This window comes from Hibiscus syriacus, unplaced genomic scaffold, assembly GCF_006381635.1.
Source record: "Hibiscus syriacus cultivar Baekdansim isolate YM2019G1 unplaced genomic scaffold, ASM638163v2 tig00001825_pilon, whole genome shotgun sequence".
In the NCBI taxonomy this organism is placed as follows: domain Eukaryota; kingdom Viridiplantae; phylum Streptophyta; class Magnoliopsida; order Malvales; family Malvaceae; genus Hibiscus; species Hibiscus syriacus.
Genome location: NW_024061893.1, coordinates 376521 through 401831, shown reverse-complemented (window position 1 = coordinate 401831; position 25311 = coordinate 376521). Strand labels below are relative to the sequence as shown.

The following is a 25311-nucleotide window of genomic DNA, read 5'->3' as shown; positions in this document are numbered from 1 at the left end:
TCCTTGTATCAATTTAACCATATGTGGTTACTTCCTTTTCTTTTTCCAATTAATTAATCGCCCATACAGTCAAGCTTTTTCCATTGAAGCAGCTGAATCCTAGAATAGTATGCGATGCAATCATCATTTTGGCAGCATTCTTCTCCACTATGTAGCTTCAGCAGACGATTGGAATAAATGGGGTTGTCGGATCAAAGGTATAGCCTGGTTTTATGGGGTTAACATAGATACACCAAACACTGAAATCCTCAAATGATATGGTTTCAAGAAGGAAACATTGAATAGCTAGTATTTTGTATGCAATCTTTGTTATTTAACTGGGGATATAGCGGGCAATAGAATTTGCCTTTGCTATGATAATGTTAATAAACAAGGATATCGTAATTAACTCGTTTCCCTATCCCTATTATATTAGTAATCAAGCTAAATTGGATGGCTGCTTTATTTGAGTGGTTTTTGCCTTTACTACTTTTCTGCTTTGTGCAATGAGAGTTATTTTTCCCGGAAAAATCACAGATGACTTAATAGACTTTGGATGGATGACCGAATTGTGGGATCGTCAATGTCGACCTTTTCTGGGAATCTATCTTGGGGCTATATGGCAGAGTGGATGCTTTTCTTTTTGATACAGTAAAACAATTCCAATTGGTGCACATTAATTTTTTTTTATTGGGACTAGCAATGATAGTTGCTGTGCACTTTGTTTTGTTCATGGAAAGCATTAATACAAGGCTATAAGTTTTTGGAGAGCTTTTACAATAATGCATCGAATTAATTTCGTTGCATGACTGATATGCACAGGTTTTCAGTTTCTATTAGGCTCAAAACGCTGCACTTGTGATGGATTCTCTCCTACAGCTTCCTTTGAAGTTTCAGGCGCATATGGGGTGCTGTTTTTCTAGTTTCAGAGTATCTTAATACTTGATAGGTAACATAAAAGTAGAAATCTTTGTTTAGATGAAACAAAATAGTAGAGACTGAATTTGAACCTGTAGTAGGGTGCGTTGTTGGTGTACATGCGGCAGTGGATCATATTTTGACCGTAACTTTGTGAAGCCGATCGAGGTGGAGAGAAAATCGATGCGATGCAGTCTAGTCGAAGTAAGAGTTGAGATTATATCTTGTACTGTTGTAAGTGGATGACTAGTTGAACCGTAGCCGCCGGAGTGGCAAGTGGTGAAGAAAAGGGTTTTTGTGCATGAATCTTGTTTCGAGTTGAATGCCATGGAAAGATGATGGGAATATTGCAAAGAATGTGGTGGGGTGGGGGGGGGGGGGGATAGTGGAAGCATAGCCATATGATTTGTACGACCAGTGGCAGTGGGACTATCTCTTCTCACATGACACGTCGTCTCAGCTGCTTTCTCCAATTCGGTCTTATCTTCTAGAGTAAAATTTACAGTCAAAGTGTTATAAATCGATAATATTTGTTCGTTAATTTTTTAATTTTATAGATTTACTATTATTGATTTGATTGTATTATATTTATTTTATGCATGATCTTACTTTTTAAAGTTAGTAGTAAAAAATATACATTCTGTATTTTTTTTTATTATTTGATCACGATCGGTGACATGAGCATGACTCTAGAATGACACAATTTGTGTGACAGTTTTTAAAAGGTTAAATCGCTAGCCGTTTTTTAGAATATTTAGTCAATAGAAGCTGAACGAATACAAATATCTCAAGAGATTTAAAGTTTGAATTTGAATAAAATATTTGGAATTATATTTAAGATTATTTTTATTCTATGTTTATCTTTAGGATTTTAGTTTAAATATTTTAAGAGTTATCTTTTATATTGTCTATGTTTTTAGGGTTTTATAGTTTAAGAATTACATTTAGGATTTATTTCTTATTTATTTTAGGAATTATATTTTCCTTGTTTTTAGGATTTTGAAGGTTATAAACACTCTATCAAGTTAAGCCCAAAAACACATTCATAATTTATTTTTCTTCTTTCTTTTGGTTTAATAAAAGTTTTCTTTTCTTTTTCGAAGTTTTTCTTTGTTTTTATTTTTATTTTTAAAGATGTTAAGTATGATTTTCATACTTAACCAAGAGCTGAAGCGACAACTCAATCCCTATTATGAGGATTGAAAAGCACTAAAACAGCTTCGAGTTATTTCCTCAATTTTCTAAAGGAATAAGATTGGTAATTGATCTATCTTTTTAAAAGGAAGCGAAAATTTATTTCGATGATCAAATGAAATTGAGACAAAAGCTGAAGCCTCAGGCTAATTTCAACACAATTTTTTCTTTATCTAAATCACTTTAAATTTATTCATTCATTTATTTATTTTATCCTTATTTTTTTATTTTAAAACAATTTTTAAACCCCTATTTAATCTCATCTAAAACTCTACCTTATCTCATCCTTATCAAAATAAGAAAGTTCACTTCATCAGAAACTTCAGTCCCTCTGTACCGACCTTGATTCTCTATTCTACTCTTTATTTATTTATTATTAAGAAACCAAAATTATTTTGATAGCAAAAGCAACACCCGAGTGAATTTTGTTCTCATTTATGCATATGATTTTACAAAATGTAGCAGTTAAATTCTTAGCTTTGTAACCCTTTGGTTTTTGGGAGAATGGTATGTCCATGACATCCTTACACCTTTATGTCAACCAAACCAAGATGTTAAATGGTACGGGGTATCCCGATTCACTACTAAATTTTCGTATGTTTTAACAGTGTGTAGGTTTTGAAGATACGATTACACATCCATCTTAATTTTTAAAACACACAAAAAAGGAATAATAAATAAATCAATCAATCGACACTTTTCAGGGCTCCAATCAATCATCTTGCTTTTACAAACTAATTGAGATTTGACGCCATGCGTCCTTTACAACTATTTATTTTACGAGGGAAATCCAACTGTTATCATGCATAGCATATACTTCCAACCCATTTTGTAACGAAACAGGACGCTTGTGTTTGATAAATGATTTCTAAATTTCGTGTTATTACAATATAAAAAACGAAGATAATACATTTATTAGACAGAGGAATGATACATTGTTAGTTCATGGAAAAGCATTAATAGAATATTGTTACTGTGCAAGTTCAGAGTAGGTAGACTATCCTAACCGCGCCCCAACATCATCAAATTTGAGGTCAATGGAGTGTGTGATTTACATGTTCTTTGAGAGCCCCAGCAGCAAATAGCAGATTCCTCCTAGAAAACTGACCAAAACATAAAGTTCAACATGTATATATACACACACAAAAATAGAAATAGAAAAGCATCTGATTCCGAAGAAAATAATTTACCTGCAAACTATATACCGGAGTGGACTTGGTTGCAAGGGTTTTCAACAATCTCAGCCTGTTTGGATTCCCATTCCTGTTGATTCAAACCAATTTTACAACATAAATAAAAATTACAAGAATATATGACATGAGTACAAGAATATATGACATGAGACTATATATATATATAGATCGCGCAACCAAATTTTTTCCACTTGTGAAACCTACTTTTCTTCATTCCTTGGGACCGTTGCGCTTGTTGTTACATCCCACAATTTTACAGTGCAATCAGCAGATCCAGATGCCAGAAGTGAACCTTCGCAACTGAATGTCCAAGAACAGGGAAGAAATGTTAAGAAATTCAAATGTGCAATTGCCTGAAACCTGCTTTACAAAAGAATTTTCAAGATATAATTTTGGATCATCTAGACTAGGAGCTAGGTTTTCCACCTGAAAGCTAGTGTCCACACACACGAGGTGTGACCCATCAAAGGTGTAATGCACCTTCCGCTTGAAATGTCCCACATCATGATCATGCCATCTTCATCACCAGATGCCATATATCGACCATCACTCGACATTGCTAATGACAATATCATACTTCTATGACCAATGAAAATTCGAACACATTCTCCATTTTGTACATCCCACAATCTGACTGTTTTGTCACTAGAGCCAGTGGCAATATAGTTGCAGTTTGCATGCCATTGCACACACTGAAACAAAAGGGTTGAAATATTTGTGATCAGTTGATGTATAATACAACATCCAACAAGAGCATGTACCTCACTTTCACAAATAACAACCAGAAAACTCTGTGCAAGATATAAGCTTTTATCTGGCAGCGAACATATTTCCTTCTAGATATCAAAGTGGTGCAACTTTTTTATGGGGTCAGATCTAACAGAAAAGATTGGCCACGCAGTTGATAATAAAATGTAGAACAGCATGTCAGAAAAAGAAAGATATACAAGACTACTTACATCAACATCGGACAAGTGCCCTGCCATTATTCTCAAAGGTTGTATTCTGTCCATCGACCAAATCCTTGCCGTTCGATCATGAGAAGCGCTGGCAAAATAGTGACCTGCAGGACTAAACTGCAGGAACGCAAGAGCATCAAAAGTATTAGAGGTAAAAACCAAAAGGGAAAAATGACTTGTTCTAAAGAATGAACGGGAGAGAACTTCAGAAGTGGTATTTATTATCAAACATCCATGGAAGATCAGATGTACCTGAACATCCCAGACAGGATAATTATGACCCTTGTAGCAAACAAGATTTGCATTTAGTTTTGTGCTCCATAAGCGAACTGTAAGAAGTCCATGTTTTTAAGGTTGCAAGAGGTTTGAATATAAGAACAAGAGTAAAATATTAAGAGAGAAGGGAGGTGGGGAGAGGTGAAGAAACCAAGATTTGAAGGAAGACAAGCTCTATGAGAATGCAATATTGTATGACATACTTGTGGTATCTGCTGAAGAAGAAAGAATAAAATCACCAAGAGGACTAAAAGTGGCTGAATGAACTGGTCCTGAATGACCCTGAAACAATGTATATGGCCTTTTCCCACCATTTGGCCCCACAACATGTTCACTTGAAGTAGAATCATTTTCAGCCTGCAAAATAGCTGACGCAATACTCTCTGTCAAACAGAAATATAAACAGGTACATTAGAATCGTAGTGTAATATAGAAAGAGATATCTGGATTTTGGGATAAAATTTCAACAAAGACTGCAGTTATCCCGGTTGGGGGGGGGAAGGAACACTTTTTGACTTACAACTGCCACCTTGTTGGCCCAGTTTTGCCAAATCCCAAACCTGGGGTGCAGAAATCAAATTAGCGACCAATATGTTTCCTTAAAAAAGCAATCATATATCAGGCAAGCCATGATGTAAGATGCAACCTTCAGTGATGAGTCTGAGAAGCCTCCAGCAACCAAAGATCCATCCTGGGATATTGATGAACAATTCAAACTGACACAGGTATAATGCACGTTAAGTGTCTGAAAACATTTATAAATGAAGACGACTATTATTCACGGACATTACCCATTATGTGTGTTGAGGAAAGTATAAAAGCTGACAGATGGCAATAAAACACTGCTCAATTGTACACGATTTCTTAAGTCCTCAAGAATAGACTGCTCTACTTCTGTTGACCTGAGGCAAGCATAAGAAAAATAATTTCAAGGAACAGCATACGCACTGCAACTGAACCTTAAGAAAAGCAGATTGTTCGGGATTAATATTCCCCAACAGGAGGTTAAGACTTGGGCAGATTCTATTGGTTGTACAGTGGGAAACTTCCCCTCTAATTATCTAGGCCTCCCTCTAGGTGCTACTAAGAATTCCTCTGTTATTTGAGAACCAGTGGTGCAGAATTTTCACTCTAAATTAGCAGGTTGGAAGGCTGCTACTCTATCTTTAGCAGGGAGATTGGTTTTGATCAAATCGGTTCTTTCCTCACTGCCTACGTATTTTTTATCTTTGTTCAAGATTCCAGCTTCTATCCTTAAGTCTCTAAATTCAATTATGTCTAATTTTTTATGGGGAGGGGGAAATGGTAATAAGAAGATACACTGGGTTAAATGGGATGATGTTTGCAGATCAAAGAATGAGGGAGGTTTGGGAGTTCGGAATCTGATTTGTATGAACAGGGCACTGCTAGGGAATGGTCTTGGAGGTTTGCAAATGAGAGAAGTTTTGTTTGGAGGAATTTTATTTGTAGCAAATACAACATTGATTCTTCTAGATTACTGTTTGATAGCAAATTTCTACTCAATCTTCCTGGTTATGGAGATCAGTGGTTAATAACCATTACAAACAAGACTCCTTGGTTCTAAGTTTCGTAGTTTGTGCAATTTTCACGTTGGAAATGGTAAGCATGTTCGATTTTGGCAAGACAGCTGGGCTGCTGATTTTCCGTTTCAGATTATGTTTCCTAGACTGTTTTCGCTTTCTACTAATAAATACGGTAAACTTTGTGAGTTTGGGGAATTTCTTTCTTCGGGTTGGATTTGGGATGTTCAAGTTCGAAGAAATTTAAATGATTGGGAGCTTGAACAATGGTGTAATTTGGTGAGCATCATTTCTTCTTTTTCTCTATCTCTTGATTCTAGTGATGGTTTGATTTGGAAAGGTAGTGGGGACGGTGTTTATACAGTTGGTTCTTGTGTTGAGAGGTGTGGATCAGGTTCAGAAGATGTTCATTTCTGGAATTGGTTAAAAGAGGTGTTCAAGGTATTGAGGATGAGTTATGCCCTCTTAGTAGAATGGTTGAAGAAACTTCATCGCATCTATTCTTTTCTTGTTCGGTTGCGTGGTCTTTGTGGAACAAATTTCTAAATTTTTGGAGGTTTAGTTATGTGTTTCCTGCAGAAGCAAAAAGTTTTCTTCTAGCTTAGGATGAGTTGAAATCCAATTCTGCAATATGGACTTTCATTCCTGGGGCTGTTATTTGGTCAATCTGGAAAATCAGAAATTTATTGTTTTTGAAGGGGGAAAGCTTGATCAGTCTGAATTATTTTTCTTAACAAGAGTTAGGCTGGCCTCTTGGTTTCTAGCAAAGAAAGGATGTTTCTATTACTAAGGACTCTTTAATTTCTGATCCTTCTATAGGAGATTCCTATCGTCCTACAATTTCTTGAAGTCTTCTATAATCCCTTGGTTACCTCCCCCTATGGGTTTCGTCAAGGTAAATGTGGATGCAGCCACTAGCAGTGATTGGAAGGAATCAGGTCTTGGAGGTCTTATGAGGGATCAATCTGGTGCAATCCTAGGTTCTTTTCAGGAGCCTGCTGGTTCAGGACCTCCAACATTGAAGGAACTTAAAGCTATTCAAAGGGGTATTTCTTTCTTTGCCTCTTTTCAAGGAAGGGTTAAAGATAGGCTGATCGTTGAGAGTGATTGCAGGGTTGCAGTAGATTGGATAAATAATGTTGACTCATGTCCAATTGTATATGGTTTTATTGTTAGAGATATTGTTGATAGTCTTAGAACTTTCGGGGGGGTTGTTAGATGGGTTGCAAGGTCAGCGAATATGGATGCTGATGGTTTAGCAAAGGCTGGTATAGGTTGATTTTTTGTTGGCTTCTTTAGTTGGTTTTCTGGCTCCTGTATTGTTTGTAAGGTTTTTTGGAATAGTTGTTCCAAGGTTGTAATTCTATTTTCTATAATGAAAATTATAAGGCACTCTTTTCCTCCTTCCGATGATTAAGAAGCTTTTATACAAGCTCCATTAATCGAGGAGGTTTTTAATGAGGCCTTCAAATCTTATCAAAAAAAAGGAACAGCATACGCACAGCATAGCAAAACAATGTGAGCATTATGGCTTTTGCCATGGATTTTACATGCAGAGAATTCCCTTTCTTCACAACAGATCATTCACAAACATTAGCTAGTAGGAAAGAGACCAAACAAATCTTGCTCCAAGGGGAGTAAAGGTTCTAGATACTCTAAAATCAAAAAAGACTTGAATTAAGAATAACCTAGAGTCTATTCAAAACTTATTTAAATCCATATAGTACCCATTAAGAACTTATTATAACAAACATGATAATAGAAGTGATGTACATTCAAGCGCTTTTCTCCATCTCTCTCCCTTTCTCTCCATTTTTCTCATTTCACATTGTAAAGAAAATTGATAATTTTATGGTGGTTTAATTCAGTGAAAGTTCAGCACACTCTGTTAAGAATCATCTTACATCTTATAAGAAAATCAAGAGGGAATTACAGAATGTACATTAAGGGCAAAGGGAGCTTTGATTTGACTCGTGGTGCAGCTGGGGTTGCACTAGCCTCAGGACGAGCACTTTTTGCTGTTGCATTAAGAGCTTTCTCCTTTTTCAACTTTTCGTTGAAGCACCTTGCTTTCCACTTTCAACTGATCTTTTCTGAACAAGAAACAGATAAAGCAAATTAAAGAACAAAAACCTGATTCAGCCATTAATCACACAGTAACTTCATAATCCTACTACAGTAACTGAACATCTAAAAACTAAGAAAAGTAAAATATATTCATTCAAAAGCTGAAGGAATATAATGAATTGTTACAGGACCTTTTACAGCAAAAGTACCTTAGTCTCATCTACATCCCCCTCTTTGTTCTCTTCTTCTGTCTTTTCAGAATCAGAAAGCAAACCTCCAGCTTTCTCCAAGCGTTCTTCTAGGGAATCTTCAAGCAACTATGAGAAGTATAAGAAGCTCAAAGTTAAAAAAAAATTAGAATATGTGAATAAGTATGCAAATGCATATTTAAGTGGAGTACAAATAGGATTCAGTATAGAGCTGATGACAGCAGGAACCCTTTTACTTTCACTAATGGAAGGAGAAGCGTTCTTCTAGGGAATCTTCAAGCAACTATGAAGTATATAGAAGCTCAAAGTTAAAAAAAATAGAATATGTGAAGAGTATGCAAATGCATATTTAAGTGGAGTACAAATAGGATTCAGTAGAGAGCTGATGACAGCAGGAACCCTTTTACTTTCACTAATGGAAGGAGAATATATCTGTTAAATCCATATATAATTATAAGACCAGTTCAGCAACTCACTCCCCAATGTATTTCTTTCTGGTTTATCTTTAGCTGCATCCTGGCAGCTTCCAATAAGTGTTACAACCTCTGCATCATCAGAAATGGAACTGGGGCTGTCCAGAGAAAAATGCAAGGAAACAAAGAAAACAATAATCAAAACAGCACCTCTTTGCATACGTAACATGCAGAATATGAACAATGAAAATGGCATCACCTTGAAAGTTAATGTTCATTGATGACTCCAAGCATTGCATGGATTGCGTTTTATGCAAATTGCAACAGAAGATCATAGGAATACTGCCGTGATTGACAACAAATTCGCAAAATGAGGAAAATATATTCTTTTCTTATCTTTTAGCAGTTACCAAAGAAACAATTTACGCTTTTACCTGACATATCTTGATGTTAACTTTACTCTGCCTAAGAGAACGAGCAAATTCCATCTCCTGATTAAGGAAACAACTGATGGTGAGTACAAAAAAAATGGCAGTGACTAGTAAGTAAAAAAAAAGGAAAAGAAGAGTATGCCACCTCCAAATGAGACTGAGAAAGAACCCCTTCCAACTTTTGAAGGTCTCGTGAGTGCATCAATTCATGGTCTTCACGAAAGGTATTGAAGAAAGTTCTAGCTGCAATAGAAATCAAAATTATTTGAGACAAACTTATCAAAGGTTTTCCCAGTATAGCCCACTTCAGGAGGTCAATAACAGCACGGATACAAGAAAAAATTAAGTCTAGTATGTTCTAATAATACCCTCTTGCAGATGTCCTTTTGCCACCATATCCATGAACGAATGTATAAAGACAGGATAAAGCACACGAAGCAGTTCATGCTGCATGCATTCAAAGACTATATTATGTCACTGATTTAAGCACTCGTACACTAAATATCAAAATCGATTACCTTATATAAATCTAGCGAACTATAAGTCCATGACCTCAGTTTGCTATACCCATCCTGGTAACGTGCCACACCATCCTCCGACCTGGAAAAAAGAAGAGTGATAAGAAACAAGGAAAAGAAACCTACAATAAACAGTGAAATTCAACCAAAAAAGGAAAGCATTCATCTTCCACACAAAAAAGAATCTCTTTATTTGGCATTCTTTATTGCACCATTGAAACATGCATTCATGTTTAACAAACATGCGACTGATTTTAATCCGACATGCAATTTAGGTCATTACGCTGGAAATTTCTTATTTAAGAGTCAAAGTTTGCATTTGTTTGGAATGTTATCGAACTCAACTTCAACCGATTAACACTATTCCACATAATCTTAACAAAGTTTCAATTCTGAACGGTTCCCCTAGCCGGAGTTAAAGTAAAACCGGACATGAACACCAAACACTGATCCCGCACTATAGAATGCTAGCTGATAACAATATCAGTTAACCGAAAACGAATGAGATTGGGAAATTGGTCGAATTTGAGAGTTAGGGTTTGCATTTGAACTTACTGGGAGAAGCGGTGAATAAACTTAGCTAGTTCAGGGTCGTCGTGGAAATCGATAGGAGCGGAGTCCTTGTTTTGAAGATCCCCTAACAATTGTTCCGCTTCTTTGAATCCTTTCTTCTTTAAATAAGCTGCTACAAAGTTATTCACTACTTGCATATTTTCCATTGTAGCTTTTCTCTTCTACAACCCAAAAATATATCGAGTAAAAACAAACCAAAAACAAGCATACGCTTTCGTCTTCCCAATTTTTTCTTCTATTCTTCGCTTGTTTCCCTGAGCTTCGATTGAAGTAGGGATTTTTATATCTGGGTTCGGATCATTGTTAAGCCCATGATTGTTTGGATCCTTTTTACCGTACCATGGGCTCACTGATATTTCTTTTTGAATTTTGTTCTTTGTAATTAAGGTTTATTTTTTCTTAAACAAAAAAGAATTATTGTTAGTTTGGATTGTTTTAAGATTTCGATTTGATTTGGATAAAATAATAAATATTTTATAAATTAATTAAAATAAATATGAATTACCTATAATAAATATATCAGGATTTAAATTTTAAAAAAAATATGATAATACAAATAAAAATAAAATATGAGTCGGTGTATATATTTTTTAAAGGACGATAATGATTAAATGATCAGATTTTGTAATGACATTAAAGATACATCGAATTGTATTAAAAATATTTAAGGTAAAATATAATATTTAGGCACTCATTTATGTTTGTAGTTTTATTTTGATCATTTAATTATTATTTTTGAATCATATGTGATATTTCTATAAATTAATCATGTCGCGACCACATAATTTTATTACTTTAAATAGGTATTAATTAATTGATAAATTAATAATTTATTAATTTAAATAAAGGAACTACTGAAGAAATTATTAATGAACTTGATAGGATGATTAGTGACCTCGGGTACCGCAACAAAATGGAAGTCAATAACCTTTTAGATTACTCGGTTGAAAATGATACATGTTCAAAGGTTCAAAGTTTAGAATAAATTATAACTGTGGTTATTGAAAATCCTACTGAGGAAGAAACTGAAGATGATGCATTGTCTTTGCGACCAAATACGCGGAAGGAAGCACCCATAGCGACAACAACTCTTTACAATTTTTCGTTGCAATATGAGAACGCAATACCAGAATTTTTGGATGCAATAAGAAAAGTTAGAGATGACCAAATGAAATAAAACTAGATTTAAATTTTAAGAAGAAACAAACAACAATAAAATCATATTTTACTAAGTTGTCCTAGTTGTATTTGTAATTTTATAAAATTATTAATTTATAATATTAAAGGGACCATAAATTTATATAAGGGTCTTTCTAAAAATTATTATCTTATTAATTTATCAAAATTATTAATTTAGACCTTGGGCTCAAGTCGAGACCGAGAAAATTATTATTTCAGAGAAATTATTAATTTATAGAGGTTATATTGTATAACATTACGTTTTTATTTACTTTTTAGTCACTCGTCGATAAAAGAATAAATGTAATTATTGACGTTGTATTTTTTTATTTTTCAATGATGATATGATATTATTTTATGGTAACACGTCAACATCACTGTTAATTTTTTAGCGACTAGGGACTAAAATATAATCAAAATGTACCGTTAGGTATAATTTAAAAAAAATAGTTGGATGACCAAAACGAAACTATCGAAATAGATGGATGACTAATATGTAGTTTACCCGAATAATTAATTAGGTATATATCATCTAATTCCAATCTCTGACCGAGCTTGTCTTTAAATTTTTAAGGATTCCCACCAATCTCAAAGACAAAGTTGTAACTTAAAAAAAAAAGTTTAGATGCTTTATCAGATTCTCCCAACATAAACAATGGGAAAGATACATAGGTTATAACCAATTTGCTTTTGCCCTGATCAAGCCCAACACTTTCAACATTTTCCCACTACAAATTTAGTGCACCCCACCACCATAAAACATGAACCGAAAAAAGTGGTAATGGGACACTACAAGAAAAATACCCTTTAATGACGCGTATTGCGCGTCAACTATGGGTGCGGATGACACACAAATGCCTGTCGTTGAAGCCACCGACATGAATTTTTTATGACGCGCAATTGTGTGTCATAAATCTATGACGCGCATGTATGACTTACATTGCGCGTCATTGAAGCTCCCGTCATAAATTAAGATGACACACATTTGTGCGTCATAAATTTATGACACGCATGTATGACTTACATTGCGCGTCATTGAAGCCCCCGTCATAAATTAAGATAACACATATTTTTGCATCATAAATTTATGACACGCATGTATGACTTACATTGCGCGTCATTGAAGCCCCCGTCATAAATCTGCTTGACATATATTTGTGTATCATAAATATATGGCACTCATGTATGACTTACATTGCGTTTCATTGAAGCACACATCATTAAAAAAGATGACACATTCGTGTGTCATGATTGTATTTCGTAAATTATATATATATATATATATATATATATATATATATATATATATATATATATTGTAGATTGACAAATAATCAAACTAAAACATTTAATGCCTCATAATACTAAATATATATCATATATATATAAGCAATCCATTTGCATACAATATATTCACATTAAGTTATCAAAAATATTGTAATCATATGTCGATTCAAAATATCACGACATAATAAAGTTCTACTAATTGCAATATATTGAACAAACACATTCCTAATATGCACATTAAACTTATGAAAACACTTTCCTTGGTCCAGTATATTTATGCACAAACATGCACTCATGTTTCAACAAACCAAGTGACAGCTTACTTTTTGAAACTCTATCAGATTTTTTAGCAATTTTGTATTCTCAATTCCAATGGAGTTGAGGCTTCCTGATTCTAGTTGTGTTTCATCAACCATCAAGTTTGAGTTCAGCAATGTTGTTTCCAGCCAGACTCTTACGACTAAACCGAAACTGCAAAATGAGCTCCATCATTTTTACATCATAAACTGGTTACTAGAGTTTTAGAACAATATTAAGGTGCAAAGGTATATACTCCGACCAGAACAGAAAAATACATAAAAATTTGATGATAAAAGGACATCTAAATTCCCTACTGAGAAAATTCAACTTACTCGGTTCTTGTGATAAATTGTTGGCATTCCTTGCAGAACTATGGTCAATAATCTCAAGGGAGCAAGAGGGACATAATCAACCATAATGTTGGTGCAAAACAAATTAGACAGGATCACATAAGATGGATATGAAGAATATACAACTAAAATTCACAAAATTCAAATTTATAAGCAATTACATCAAATATCAAAGATAAAACCTGCCTACTAAGAAACAATATAGGGTATCGACCATAACAAAATAACAAACTTCACCTTTCTCGTCTTTTTCTTCTTGCCTTCGTCAATTTCTTTACTCTCAACATATGATACTTTCCTGACTGACTTACTAGAAGTACGAATTTCATTGTGTCTTCCCATGCTTGTTGCCATATTAGAATGAACATTAATTTTATGATGATTTCCACTTCTTCATGTCATACTCTTGAAATCCCCATTGCTTTCACTGTTAGAATCCTCAGCTGAGTAATCGTTCTCATCAAAAGACAATCTCCCTCTTCTTTGTCGACTGGAGGATTTATGTTCTCTAGTGGGTTTTACATTATTACGCCCAACTTTAATATGTTGCCTGCCCATGGGTTTCTTTTCAAGATAAGAATCGTCTTCATCTATAACATCTATTTCATCACCATTACTATAATCTTCTTCCTTAGAATATTCACCATCTCAGTCTTTATTCTGTTTAAGAACTAAATTAGTGGGGAGAAACATCAGGCAAATAATAAGGCATAAGCAACACAACCATCAAGGGTCAAGCTTCATGACCAACTAAGAATATAATTTATTATGGATAATCTTAATTGTGGCCCTATAATTGAATATCGTTACACAGTAGTATTCATCACCATTTCTAGTAGAACAAAAGAAGAGGTTGTGAAACCCTATTTTTTACATTCTACAAGAGGAAGAAATTCCTAACACTTAACTAGGGGTGTATTCGGTTCGGTTCGGTTCGATTTTTTACTAAAAATTGAACAGAACCGAAATAAACGGTTTTTCAATATTTAAACCGAAACTGAATAGTTAAAAAACCAAAAAAACCGAAGCTGGTTTTTTCAGTTCGGTTTATCGGTTTTTCAATGAAAAAATCACTTGAAACTATATTTTTTTTTACAAAAATTGCCTATTCGATTCAATATGGAACAAATGGGTTCCATATGGAAAACTCGAACGAACCGAATAAAAAATAAAGCCTTTAAACCGAACCGTTTAAAGCCAAATCAAACTGAACTGTTTTACTCGGTTCGTGTCGGTTTTTCGGTTTCGTTGCTCACCCCTACACTTAACCCCAGCATAGTAACGAATATGTTCTCTTACATGGTATAATTAAATTCATGGTATTAAAAAGCTCCATCTTTAAGTTGTTAAAATAGTTTATTTTTTTTTACCAGAGGGTCATGACAGCTAAAAGTTCAAGTAAAAGATTGTCAAAAACATAATTTACACTTATCAAGCAAATACTTATACCGACACTCGATCCCTAGTCCATGTAACATCAATCTACATGCTTCAAATCCTAAAATTCACATTCTAATATTTTCCTGGTTATCTTTCCCTTACGCCAAAGAAAGGATTGGATAAAATATGCCTTTAGAAAAATTCAAATGTGAAGGAGAATAACATAAAATCATAAAATTAAAACTAGAACAAAAGAAGTTGAGAAGTAAAACTAATTTAATAACCTTATTCCCTGCATGAGAACTTGCAAGTCCATAGTTAGGCTCAAAATTTGCATCATGAGGATCATATTCAGCAAATAAAACATCAAAAACTTGGCATCTCAAAATCAATGGAACAAAAATAATGTTGCATATTTAAAGGCTAGGATTATATATAGCCAATCAATAAAAAAACACTGATTTATTAAGTCTTAGTGACTCAATAAGAAATGTTGTACTAAGAAATAAGGAAACAAATGAAGACAGGAAGGGAAGGTGTATTACAATCTTCTTCCTCATAATCTGCATCAACATCAACATTGTTATCGTCATCATCTTCATCATTGTAGTTACGGTAATTTAACAGTCTTGAACTCCTGGACATATTGCTCCCGACAAAAACATGCTTTGACTGTGGTCTAATATTTAACCCAGCAGAATTGCCAAAGCCTCTATGATGCATTGTATCACCTTGCCCTTCCCCATCCTGTTCATAGTATTCATCAGATAACATCTCATCAGCTGGGACATCAAAGTGACCCCTTTGAGTCTTGCCAATATCTTTTTATGCCTCATCAACATCCGATTCTAATCTATCATCCCTGTCATCTGATGAATAATACACTGAACCTTCCAAAATTCTTATGGTCTGATTTTGACTCCAAACTAGAATCAGGTCCACCATGGCGATCCATAGGCCGACAGTCCTTCCAAAAATTTAAACTCCAATTCCCGGGTACTGTTCTTTTTCCTGCTGGCTGAAAACTAGAATTTAAAATATCAGCCCCATTATCAGTAACTATATCACGAAGCAGCCTACTCTGCTCAAAATTTGAAATGCCAACCACGTCGCTTTGATATTATGCATCCATGTTAATACCAAATTCTCTTTCACTATCAGTCCCATCTATGTCCTCATTCTCTGCTGATCTTAGAACCTGACCAATGTTTTGCCCATGCCTTTGCTCTTCCAAGACACCATGTGAGACTGTTTCATTTGAATAGTTCCTAAAACATGCCATCCTCTCACATTAAAATCCAAGGCATATAACTCCACTCTTTAAAAACTTGGCAAAAAGATTAGGGAATGCAAAGCAACTTCACAATCTTTGCTGAGAACCTGGATAGTCAATCAACCAGATGCCAAAATTTTAGTCCTTCTGAGATAAATCAAAACACACAATTGGCAGAGGAATATAAAGGGAAGCGGACAACAAAAGTAAGGTACTGCTCAAAAAGAACTTCGAGATAAATGAAAATATAATCTTTCACGAAATAATACAATTTACTAAGAAAACGACAATCCCTACCCAGTTGAATAATTAAACAATTCAATGTCCAACGTTGAAACTCTTTATAGTTTGCAACATTTTCTGAGCAACTACGGACGTCAACGAGAAGAACTTAGTTAAATGCAAATTGAAAGTCATTATTGACGTTGCAATGAGTGAAAGACCATATGAAAACTTCAAAACTCTTTACACATAACTGCAAATTTCACATAACAATTACTCAGTTGCATCAAATACAATTCTAAAGAACTAAGAAACACAGAACTAGGGACAAGAAAGTGTGAAGTCAAACTTAATGAACTCAAAGTCACACACACTTGTTAAATGAATTCGAGCGATGAACCTTCTAACCAAAACTATCCACAAAATTAGAAAACCCTAACCCGAATAAGGGAAGAAAAACCTGAACTGAACAAGCCAAACAATAGATTAGTCACTCCAAACACGGAAATAAAAAAAAATCGAAAACTAGATACATCGATTAACAAACCCTAAAATGAATAGTACAAGCAAGAGTTCACAATCCAAGCTTCTAAATCCGCATCCTCGATGATAAAATATTAAAAATTAAGAATCGCGTGCAAAAGAAACCCAATTATTTATCGAAAACAAAGAAGCTGACCTCTAAGAAAATAAAATGAGAGCTTTTCGGCTAATAAGGAAAAGAAACCATTGGGTATAATTGGAAAAGATATGCAAGTTAACAATCGCGAGCACCTTTTAAATCGCCGGGAACACTAAACACAATCGGCCGCCAAATATTTTGAAAATGAAGAGATCGTTTTCACTCGGGTCACGTTGACGATGGGGTCGACATGGACGTACTCGTTGAAAAGAGAAGTTTTAGTGTGTCCAAAGAAACGGTTCCAAAGGGGAGGAAATGGAGGTCGGTGTTGGTCAAGAAAAGGAAAGCGATTTTAGGGGAAGAGGAGGAGGAGATGTGGGACGAGGCGGAGGGAGATACGGTGGCGCGGTGGAAGAGACGGAGATCATCGAGTTCGTTGGAGGCGGAAATGGGCGGCAGAGGCTTGGATTTAAACTTGGGCGTAACAAGAAGAAGATAATCGGGATGAAAAACAGGAGATAAAATGAGAGAATGAAAACATTAGAAAACATTAGACGGGGAAGAAGCGGGAAAGGATGAAAGTAATAGGGGAAATTAGAATACGACTCCTAAAGATGACACATAATTAAAAAGTTTACTCCGTGTTTTTGTAAATTTTTTGGATTATGACTATTAAATATGACACACATTATTGTAAGTCATTAATCGTTCAGATTTTAAAAAACATGACATTTCTTTTATGACACACATGTTTTGCAAGTCATAAATTAGCATGTGTCATCGTTCGTGTGTCATTAAAGGTATATTTTCTTGTAGTGGGAGATTGTATATAGTCATGATCAACCCAGACAAAACTATGAAAAAACCCCAAATGAAAAACGGCTCCCACTTACTACTTTGTTATTGTAAATTCAACCTCAACTGGTAGTGGATTTTTACGTAAGAGTATAGGGCGTCAGCCAACACACGTCGTTTTGCTGATCACGTGAAGGGGCTTGGGTTCCTGGAAAACAAATTTTATTGCTGGACTTATTAGTATGCAGGATCCACATGTGAACCAATTATTCTTCACAATTAAGTCGGTGGAGCTTACAAGGGGATGAGTTTAATCGAGGAAGAAGATACACTTGAACTTGTCGAGTAAAGGGGGGGGGGAATTCAATGATACGAGGGGCAATAACAATTCAGTTGAGATTAGATTTCTTTTGCAGTTGAGAAACAAGTCAAGAGTTGCATTTAATCCTGAGAATCAAGCAGGCAGAACCCAGTTTTTTCAAAGGAAAATGCAATTAATCAATGAATTCGTTATATATCCTTTTAGTTAGACTTAGATAAAGAGGGAAGAAAACAAAGGAAGAGTCCACATGCATATGGTCTACTGAAATGGGACTTTTCAAAACCTGCAAATATTTCAGTATATGGAACCCAGATTTGGTCATTTATTTTCCTACCAACCTTTGATAAACAAATCAATGAGCGAGCTATTATATTCCTATACGCAACTTTGTATAATTGTATCGACGGTGGCCGCACATTGGGGGGTTGTAGCAGCTTCTATCTCTTTTTCCAGCCGCCTAATCAACCAAGTTGTTCACATTGTCTGAAATCGATGTTTGGCGTTGCCGACATATCTAGTCCTTGTAAATCAACTTCCGTGCTTGTTTTTCGTGGTTTTGAAACTGGAAGTCCAGGTTCGATTTTTCAAGTATTGGTTAAGACTGCGGATTGACTAGAGTGATATTTACCTAAGAAAACAAGGTTGCCAACTGCCACCTTGTATGAACCTTTGATTTACTTTGGTAAAAAATGAGTCATGTCTTCGCTTGGAGAAGGCTTACTGATTATTCTCATCCAAATGGGGAGGGTTTTCAAGTGTGAAAGCATATCACAATCCAAGTTGGAACCAACTTTTAGATTTTTCTTCTTTTGTTTTTTTTGGCCTTTTCAGTTGTCAATGAGACGGAGACGAAAGAAATTGAAAGCTAAATTAAACTCTACCTTTTCTTTCTTCCCACGTCTCTTAGTTGATACACAAATTAATTTATTTTTTTATTGATTTCTGAATTAATCAAATATTTTTTTAAATGATTTTGTTCTCTACGGATGTACGATTATCTAAACCTCCAACATAAATATTATATACACCCGTTTTATTTTATAATTATTATTACTATTATTATTAATTATTATTAATAATACATATTACATTATTTTGCAAGCCAATTTCAAACCAATCCATGCCCAACAACATTACAAGACCCTAATACAACCCAATGGAGATCTGAACCCAACTGCTGACCCGAATTGAAACTCGAACCGGCCTAGTCACTCAACATATCTGATCTGATCCATTTAGGGTCTGAAACCCTAATTGATATCCACTGTTGCCACCTACTGTCCCACCTGCACCGAACAGTGACCACCATCAACTCAACAATCCTTACATGGCAAATCGGGCAAAGAGGAAAAACAATAAAAAATCAAAAGTTATCATCTATTTGCTAGCACTGTTATTCTGAGGAAATCTAGGGGAAATGATACCCTCCCAGAGAGAACATCACTCACATCCACCAATCAAGCATGCAAGACATAAAAGAGAGTTTTCAGAGAAAGAAAAAGATAGCATTCGGTGAAGGAGGTTTTGGAGAGAGAGAAAATACAAAGACAGGGGGAATCCACTCGAACCAAAAAAATAAAAAATAAAAAAATAAAATATAGAGCAACAAATCAAGAACCAACAACAAAAAGAAAGAAAATATTAAAAGAGAGAAACCCTTTTACATGAGTTAGACATTGAAAGCCAAAAAGTCGCCATATTTTCCCTTTTTTTCTAAAAGGTATGCTTTAGATCTAGGGATATATGGAGGTTTTTAAGCCGAGAAGGGTCGGGTTTTTCGAGTTGTGGGATGAGAGAGGAGTCTTTTGAGAAGGTTTCTCTCTCCGGCCACCGTGAGCTCTGCCGTGAGCTGCCATGGCCACCGCCGATGTAAGGCGGCTATTCTTTCCCCGATGAGGAAAAGTTGAGAGGGTCTCTCATTCTCTCTCATTTCTCTCTGTGTGAAATGAACCAAATGAGAAACTCATGCAATTTTGGCCTTTGGGTATGATTTATATATATTGAGCTAAACGGTGTCGTTTAAGAGGGACCTTCTGCGTGTTTTCAACGTTTGGGTTAACTACAGTTTAGGTCCCTCCTAGTTTGTAACGTTTTGTTTTAGCCATTAATGAAATTTATGATGTTTTATTTTGAGCCTCTTTTTTCATCACTTACATGTAAGTCACTAATTTGTTTATTTTGTCATGTTTGTGTATGTTTGACTTTGGTCACAATGTTTGTAATTATGTCATTTTAGTCATTGTTGGTATTTGGTTTAATTATTATTTAGTCCTCTATGTTTCTGGTTATTTTATTTTAGTCCTTAATATTGTGTAGGGGTTATTTTCACTTCTAGTGCCTGTACTTTTTAATATTTTTGATCTAGGGAAGATGTTTATTTATATTTGTGGTTCAATCCCCCGAATTTTTGTTTTAGCTATTTTAGTCCTTTAAACTTCTGTTTTTACTATTTAGGCCCTTCTAATTTCTGTTAATACCAGTTCAGTCCTTTAAATTTTCAAATATGTCTATGTGGTTATTTATATTTGGATGTGTAATAATTTATTGTTTTGTTTTAGTCCCTTTTATATATATATTTCTCATGCTATGTATTTTTATGTACAACATTAAATGAATATTATTAGTTTTATATTGTAAATATATTTATTTTTATTTTTACTTTTATATTTATTCCCATCTTATTTCCTTATTTAGTGATATGGTATTCGAATGTTTTTCAAGAACACCGATTTATAGAATGAGCGTGGAAAGCTTCACTTGGTCGAAGTGATGCGATCTGATACGACATTTTAACAAAATATGAATTTGAAATAAATCAACTTTATTTTGTTAATTAATTCATCTCGTATTTTAAATCGAACAACGCGATGCATGTTTCTCTAAATAACAATTTATTTTATTTCACGTAAATGTTTATTGTCAATTTATATTCAATTAGCATTGTTTACATAGTCGAAGGTAGAATATTCTTATACGAATGAGAAATGGTTAAAATAACTTTCCCGACGAATGATTGCAAATTTCAAGATTTCTTATTGAGTTAAAGGATTTTCTTTAAATAGTTAATTTAAAGTAAATTAATTAAATTTCAATAAACGGATCATAGTTTAACTTTATATGTGAATTCATAATTTCCACCATTTACGACAAAATATAAGCGACACAGTACTAATTTTTGGTGTTGTAGGGGTGCTTACCCTTCCCCACGCCCAATCGACTCTCGAACCCTTAAAAATGAATTTTTAGTAAACACAGACAGAATTTTTCTTAAAAAATGATTTTTTCTTAAAATTGTTTTAAAAGACGTTTTTAGTTATTCGACCTACCTAACACAAAGGTTGATGGCGACTCCTTTTCAATTTAATTCAAATTAATTGCAAAATCACTAATTTTTTCAAAATAAAAATCATAATCGTTTTTTAAAATAATACTTAATTGTTTTTTAAAAAAATGATTATGACAAGTATGGTATGCTTACATAAAAAAAATAAGTTAATTCCGCAATTGAGTTTGTAATAAGTTTTGGGAAGATGAACAATTAAACTCAATGATTAGTCTTAATATTGATATTTTCTTACATTCACCATTTCAAGCATTTTATTTATTTTGGAAACGTGTATAAATCGTGCGTTCGTGCTGTTAATTATATAATTCAAACCGGATAAACTAGAGTAGGTCTTACCAACTAAGGGTATCTTATCTTGTTTATATTTGTATTCTTAATCCCTCATTGTTTATTGCATTAACCATTATTTTCCACGTGATGATTACCAATATACCATAGCGTAATTAAAGATAAACCACCAACAAACAGTTGGTCTAGTGGAATGAAGCAATAGATCACTTATGCAAGGTCAGATGTTTGAATTATGGCGTTTGTGAATGGAATAAATTGGGTTGGGAGGGTCGCTCTCACCTCTACAGTATTCGATCTGGATTAGTCGGTCAATAGATCGGATACCAATGATTAATTAAAAAAAAGATAAACCACTAGAGTAGAGAATTTAAGGATGGCAACGGGAAAGACGGGTCGAAATTTCAATCGCTATTATCTAGATTCAAGAAATATCTAAATCCAAAAAAAACATTCAAGGAATATGTTCCTTCATTTAACCCTGTTTCGTCTTAAATAATCGAAGTTTTTTCTCTTCCCCTTAATCCTCAATGAAACGAAAAAAAAAATCTTCTTTTAAAAGTACTTGAACGAACAAACAACCTTTCATTCGCTTCCCATTTGTTATTACACTAAAAAGTAAAGAGAAAACAACAACTATTAGTCCATGTACCAGCAGATAATATAAATCAATGACAGATGTAATAATTTTTAATTGAAAATTTTCATAAAATTAGAACTAATTAAGCTCTGAACGTGATTTTACGATTTGAATTTTCATCAAAAATAAAATAAAGCATATTATATATAATGAAATTTGATCAATTTTATTGAGATACATAATTAATAACATATAAACTTAAAAAAAACTCAAATAGTAAAATAAATATAATGAGTTATCATTGACAAAATTCATCAAAACAAAAGGTTTTTTTATATATATGGGTAAATACAATGTAATATATGTTCAAAAACTCTCAACCAATTAACTATGAACACTCATAACCCTGTCGGTGTTCGAACCCGTAACTTTTAGGGAGAATATCGAGTCTCTTAACCACTTAGATCAATACAATTGAAGAAAACTTACAAAATGAGAAAATTCGATGATATGGAAACATATTACGTATAGATGGAAAGTATGGATGGACACAATATTTTATATTAGGAGACAAAAATTTAAATTTCTAGAAGGGAGCAAATTTATAAATTTTCAAGAGGCGAAAACAGACTATCAATAGAAAATGCACAAAAAAATCTAAAATATAAGAGAATTTGAAAATTCTGGAAATGAGTAAATTTATAAAATTTCAAGAGGTGGAAACAGATTATAAATAGCGATCATCCCTGTAAAAAAAAGAGAAGGTAAACCTTGATATATATACAGGGATAGGATTCTGTTACACAATGTAAAAATCTTTTAGTTTTACATAGATTTAGAATCGTTGGATAAGTGAAAATAGATGATTGAAATTAACAGTAGGAAATGAAAAGTTATTCATCGAAAAAAATAAGGAGTCAATTCTAGCCATCTATTTTCACTCATCTAACTATCCTAAATCTATGTAAAACTAAAAGTTTTACAATGGGTAAGTGGATCCTAACTCATATATATATTATAAAACATAATTTTAAAAAGTGAACACAAGATGAATAAATATGTATATAAATTATTTATCGGTTCATTTATATTTATTTATTTAATAAACTTTTATAAATGTATTTTGTATAAATAAATTTTATTTATCTCTAATAAAATTGAGTATATATAGAAGTGAAATTTAAAATATTATCAAGTAAAAGAACACGTTGGGCACTTGACAAAACGTGTCAATATCAGAATTTATTATTTTTGCGGTGGTTTAGAAATAAATAAATAAATGAAAGAACATGGAAAGAGAGGGGCAAGAGGTGAGGTGGGCTGATAGAGAGAAAGTGGACATGATCATATTAAGGTCAACACGACGAACCTTCTTTAGTTGTTTTAGTCATTCCAAGTGCAAAATCTATGTCCTCTTCCTCGTTGGGGGGATTCACCTTTTGACTCTTGACCTTGACATCGCCTTTGGAATTTCAATATTTCTTTACTCGGAAAACCAAATTTTATTTTTATTCCACTATTTGTTTGTATGAATGTAGACATGTTGCCAACGTGAGCGGGCTATTTCCAAGTGGGATGTCGCCTCATTTCCACTCACTTTCCTGGTTAAACCAATTCCTCTATATATAATTCCCATATTCCTCGCTTCTGGGCATTAATCTCTTATTTTCTTCACAAATCCTTCAGACTCACTCAGCTCACCTGCTCTTTTCTTGCTCTGCTTCTTGTTTTCTTTCGTGGTATAGTGTAAATTTCAGTGATGGAATCAGCTTGGGTGGATACGACCCTGGATCTCAACATCAACTCTTTTCATCGTACTAACAAAGCTCTGGTGAGTTGGGGTGAGGAAAAAAATATTTGGTTTTTGTTGCTTTAGATCATTGGGCTTATAAAAGCTTTTGAATTTTTTTGAAACAGAAGAGAGAATCTGATGGGAAAATGGCCGCCTCTGATGTCCAAGTACCAGTTAAAGAAGAGGTCAGTTTGTGGATAAGTTGGTTAAAATCGGAAGTCTTCACTAGATATTCCAATACTGATTGTTTATTTTGGATTTAACAGACTGGAGTTTTGGTGGAGGAATTGAACCGGGTTAGAGCCGAGAACAAGAAGCTAACCGAGATGCTAACAGTTTTATGCGAACACTACACCTCTTTGCAAAACAAATACAAGGAATTGGTGAGCAAGAACTCAGAAAGTGAAGCTGCTGCAACATCTTCAAAGAAGAGGAAAGCTGCCGAGTGTGAGGATAACAGTAGCACCGTGATTGGGTTCACTGCAAACGCCGAGAGCAGCTCTAGTGATGAAAACTCATGCAAAAAGCTTAATGAGTGCAGTAAGGCCCAAATATCCAGAGCCTACGTACGCACAGATCCTTCTGATAACAGCCTGGTAAGTCCCTAGACTTTTATTTTTTCTCGCCGGATAATGTTAATTAGCCTCCGAGTATTAATTGTTCTGAAAAATTCTTGTAATCGGTCTGTGTTACAGATTGTGAGAGATGGATATCAATGGAGAAAATATGGTCAGAAGGTCACAAGAGATAACCCCTCACCCAGGGCATACTTCAAGTGCTCCTTCGCCCCGAGTTGCCCGGTGAAGAAGAAGGTGCAGAGAAGTGCTGAAGATCCCTCCATCTTGGTGGCTACTTATCAAGGAGAGCACAACCATGCACACCATTATCCGGATGCATTATCGTCATTAAACCCCATTAATGGTGGAGCCAACAACCCTCGTTCAGCTGCTGTTTCTTCTTCTGCCCCCGCCAAATCTTCGGCTCCCGTTGTAACTCTGGACTTGATGAAACCAGGTGGATGGGATCATGATACAAAAAAACCTACCCAACAAGTTGATCAACCAGTGATTCAACAGATTTTAGTTCAACAAATGGCGGCTTCTTTGACTAAGGACCCAAAGTTCACAGCAGCACTAGCTGCTGCCATTTCTGGAAAAGTACTAGACCAGAAGTGGTGAAATTCAACAAACTTGGGGAGATATCCATAATTCTGTAGTTTTTTTTCTTCATTTTGTTGAAATTAATTGAGATAGTTAAAAATTGAAGTGATGTAAATAGAATATTGAATCTAATTTTAAAAAAGT

At 34.3% G+C, this 25311-nt stretch overlaps 1 protein-coding gene and 1 pseudogene across 1 annotated transcript; one reads left to right on the top strand and one right to left on the bottom strand.

Moving 5' to 3' along the window:
- Nucleotides 1-1464: 1464 nt before the first annotated feature.
- LOC120135558 (probable WRKY transcription factor 40) lies at nucleotides 1465-25235 on the top strand. Its single transcript, XM_039151834.1, has 6 exons — nucleotides 1465-1476; nucleotides 4597-4606; nucleotides 23961-24046; nucleotides 24133-24192; nucleotides 24274-24603; nucleotides 24703-25235. The coding sequence occupies exons 3-6, from the start codon at nucleotides 23975-23977 to the stop codon at nucleotides 25183-25185; spliced, it is 945 nt and encodes a 314-aa protein (XP_039007765.1). The 5' UTR covers nucleotides 1465-1476; nucleotides 4597-4606; nucleotides 23961-23974; the 3' UTR covers nucleotides 25186-25235.
- On the bottom strand, nucleotides 3022-10509 carry LOC120135567 (annotated as a pseudogene).
- Nucleotides 25236-25311: the final 76 nt, after the last annotated feature.

What these genes read in the sequence shown, in the direction of transcription:
- LOC120135558 (XM_039151834.1), top strand. Translation starts at nt 23,975, where the DNA reads ATGGAATCAGCTTGGGTGGATACGACCCTGGATCTCAACATCAACTCT. An exon ending in ATCGTACTAACAAAGCTCTG is followed by an intron (nt 24,047 to 24,132) that starts GTGAGTTGGGGT and finishes TTTTTGAAACAG; the next exon opens with AAGAGAGAATCTGATGGGAA. An exon ending in ATCCTTCTGATAACAGCCTG is followed by an intron (nt 24,604 to 24,702) that starts GTAAGTCCCTAG and finishes TCTGTGTTACAG; the next exon opens with ATTGTGAGAGATGGATATCA.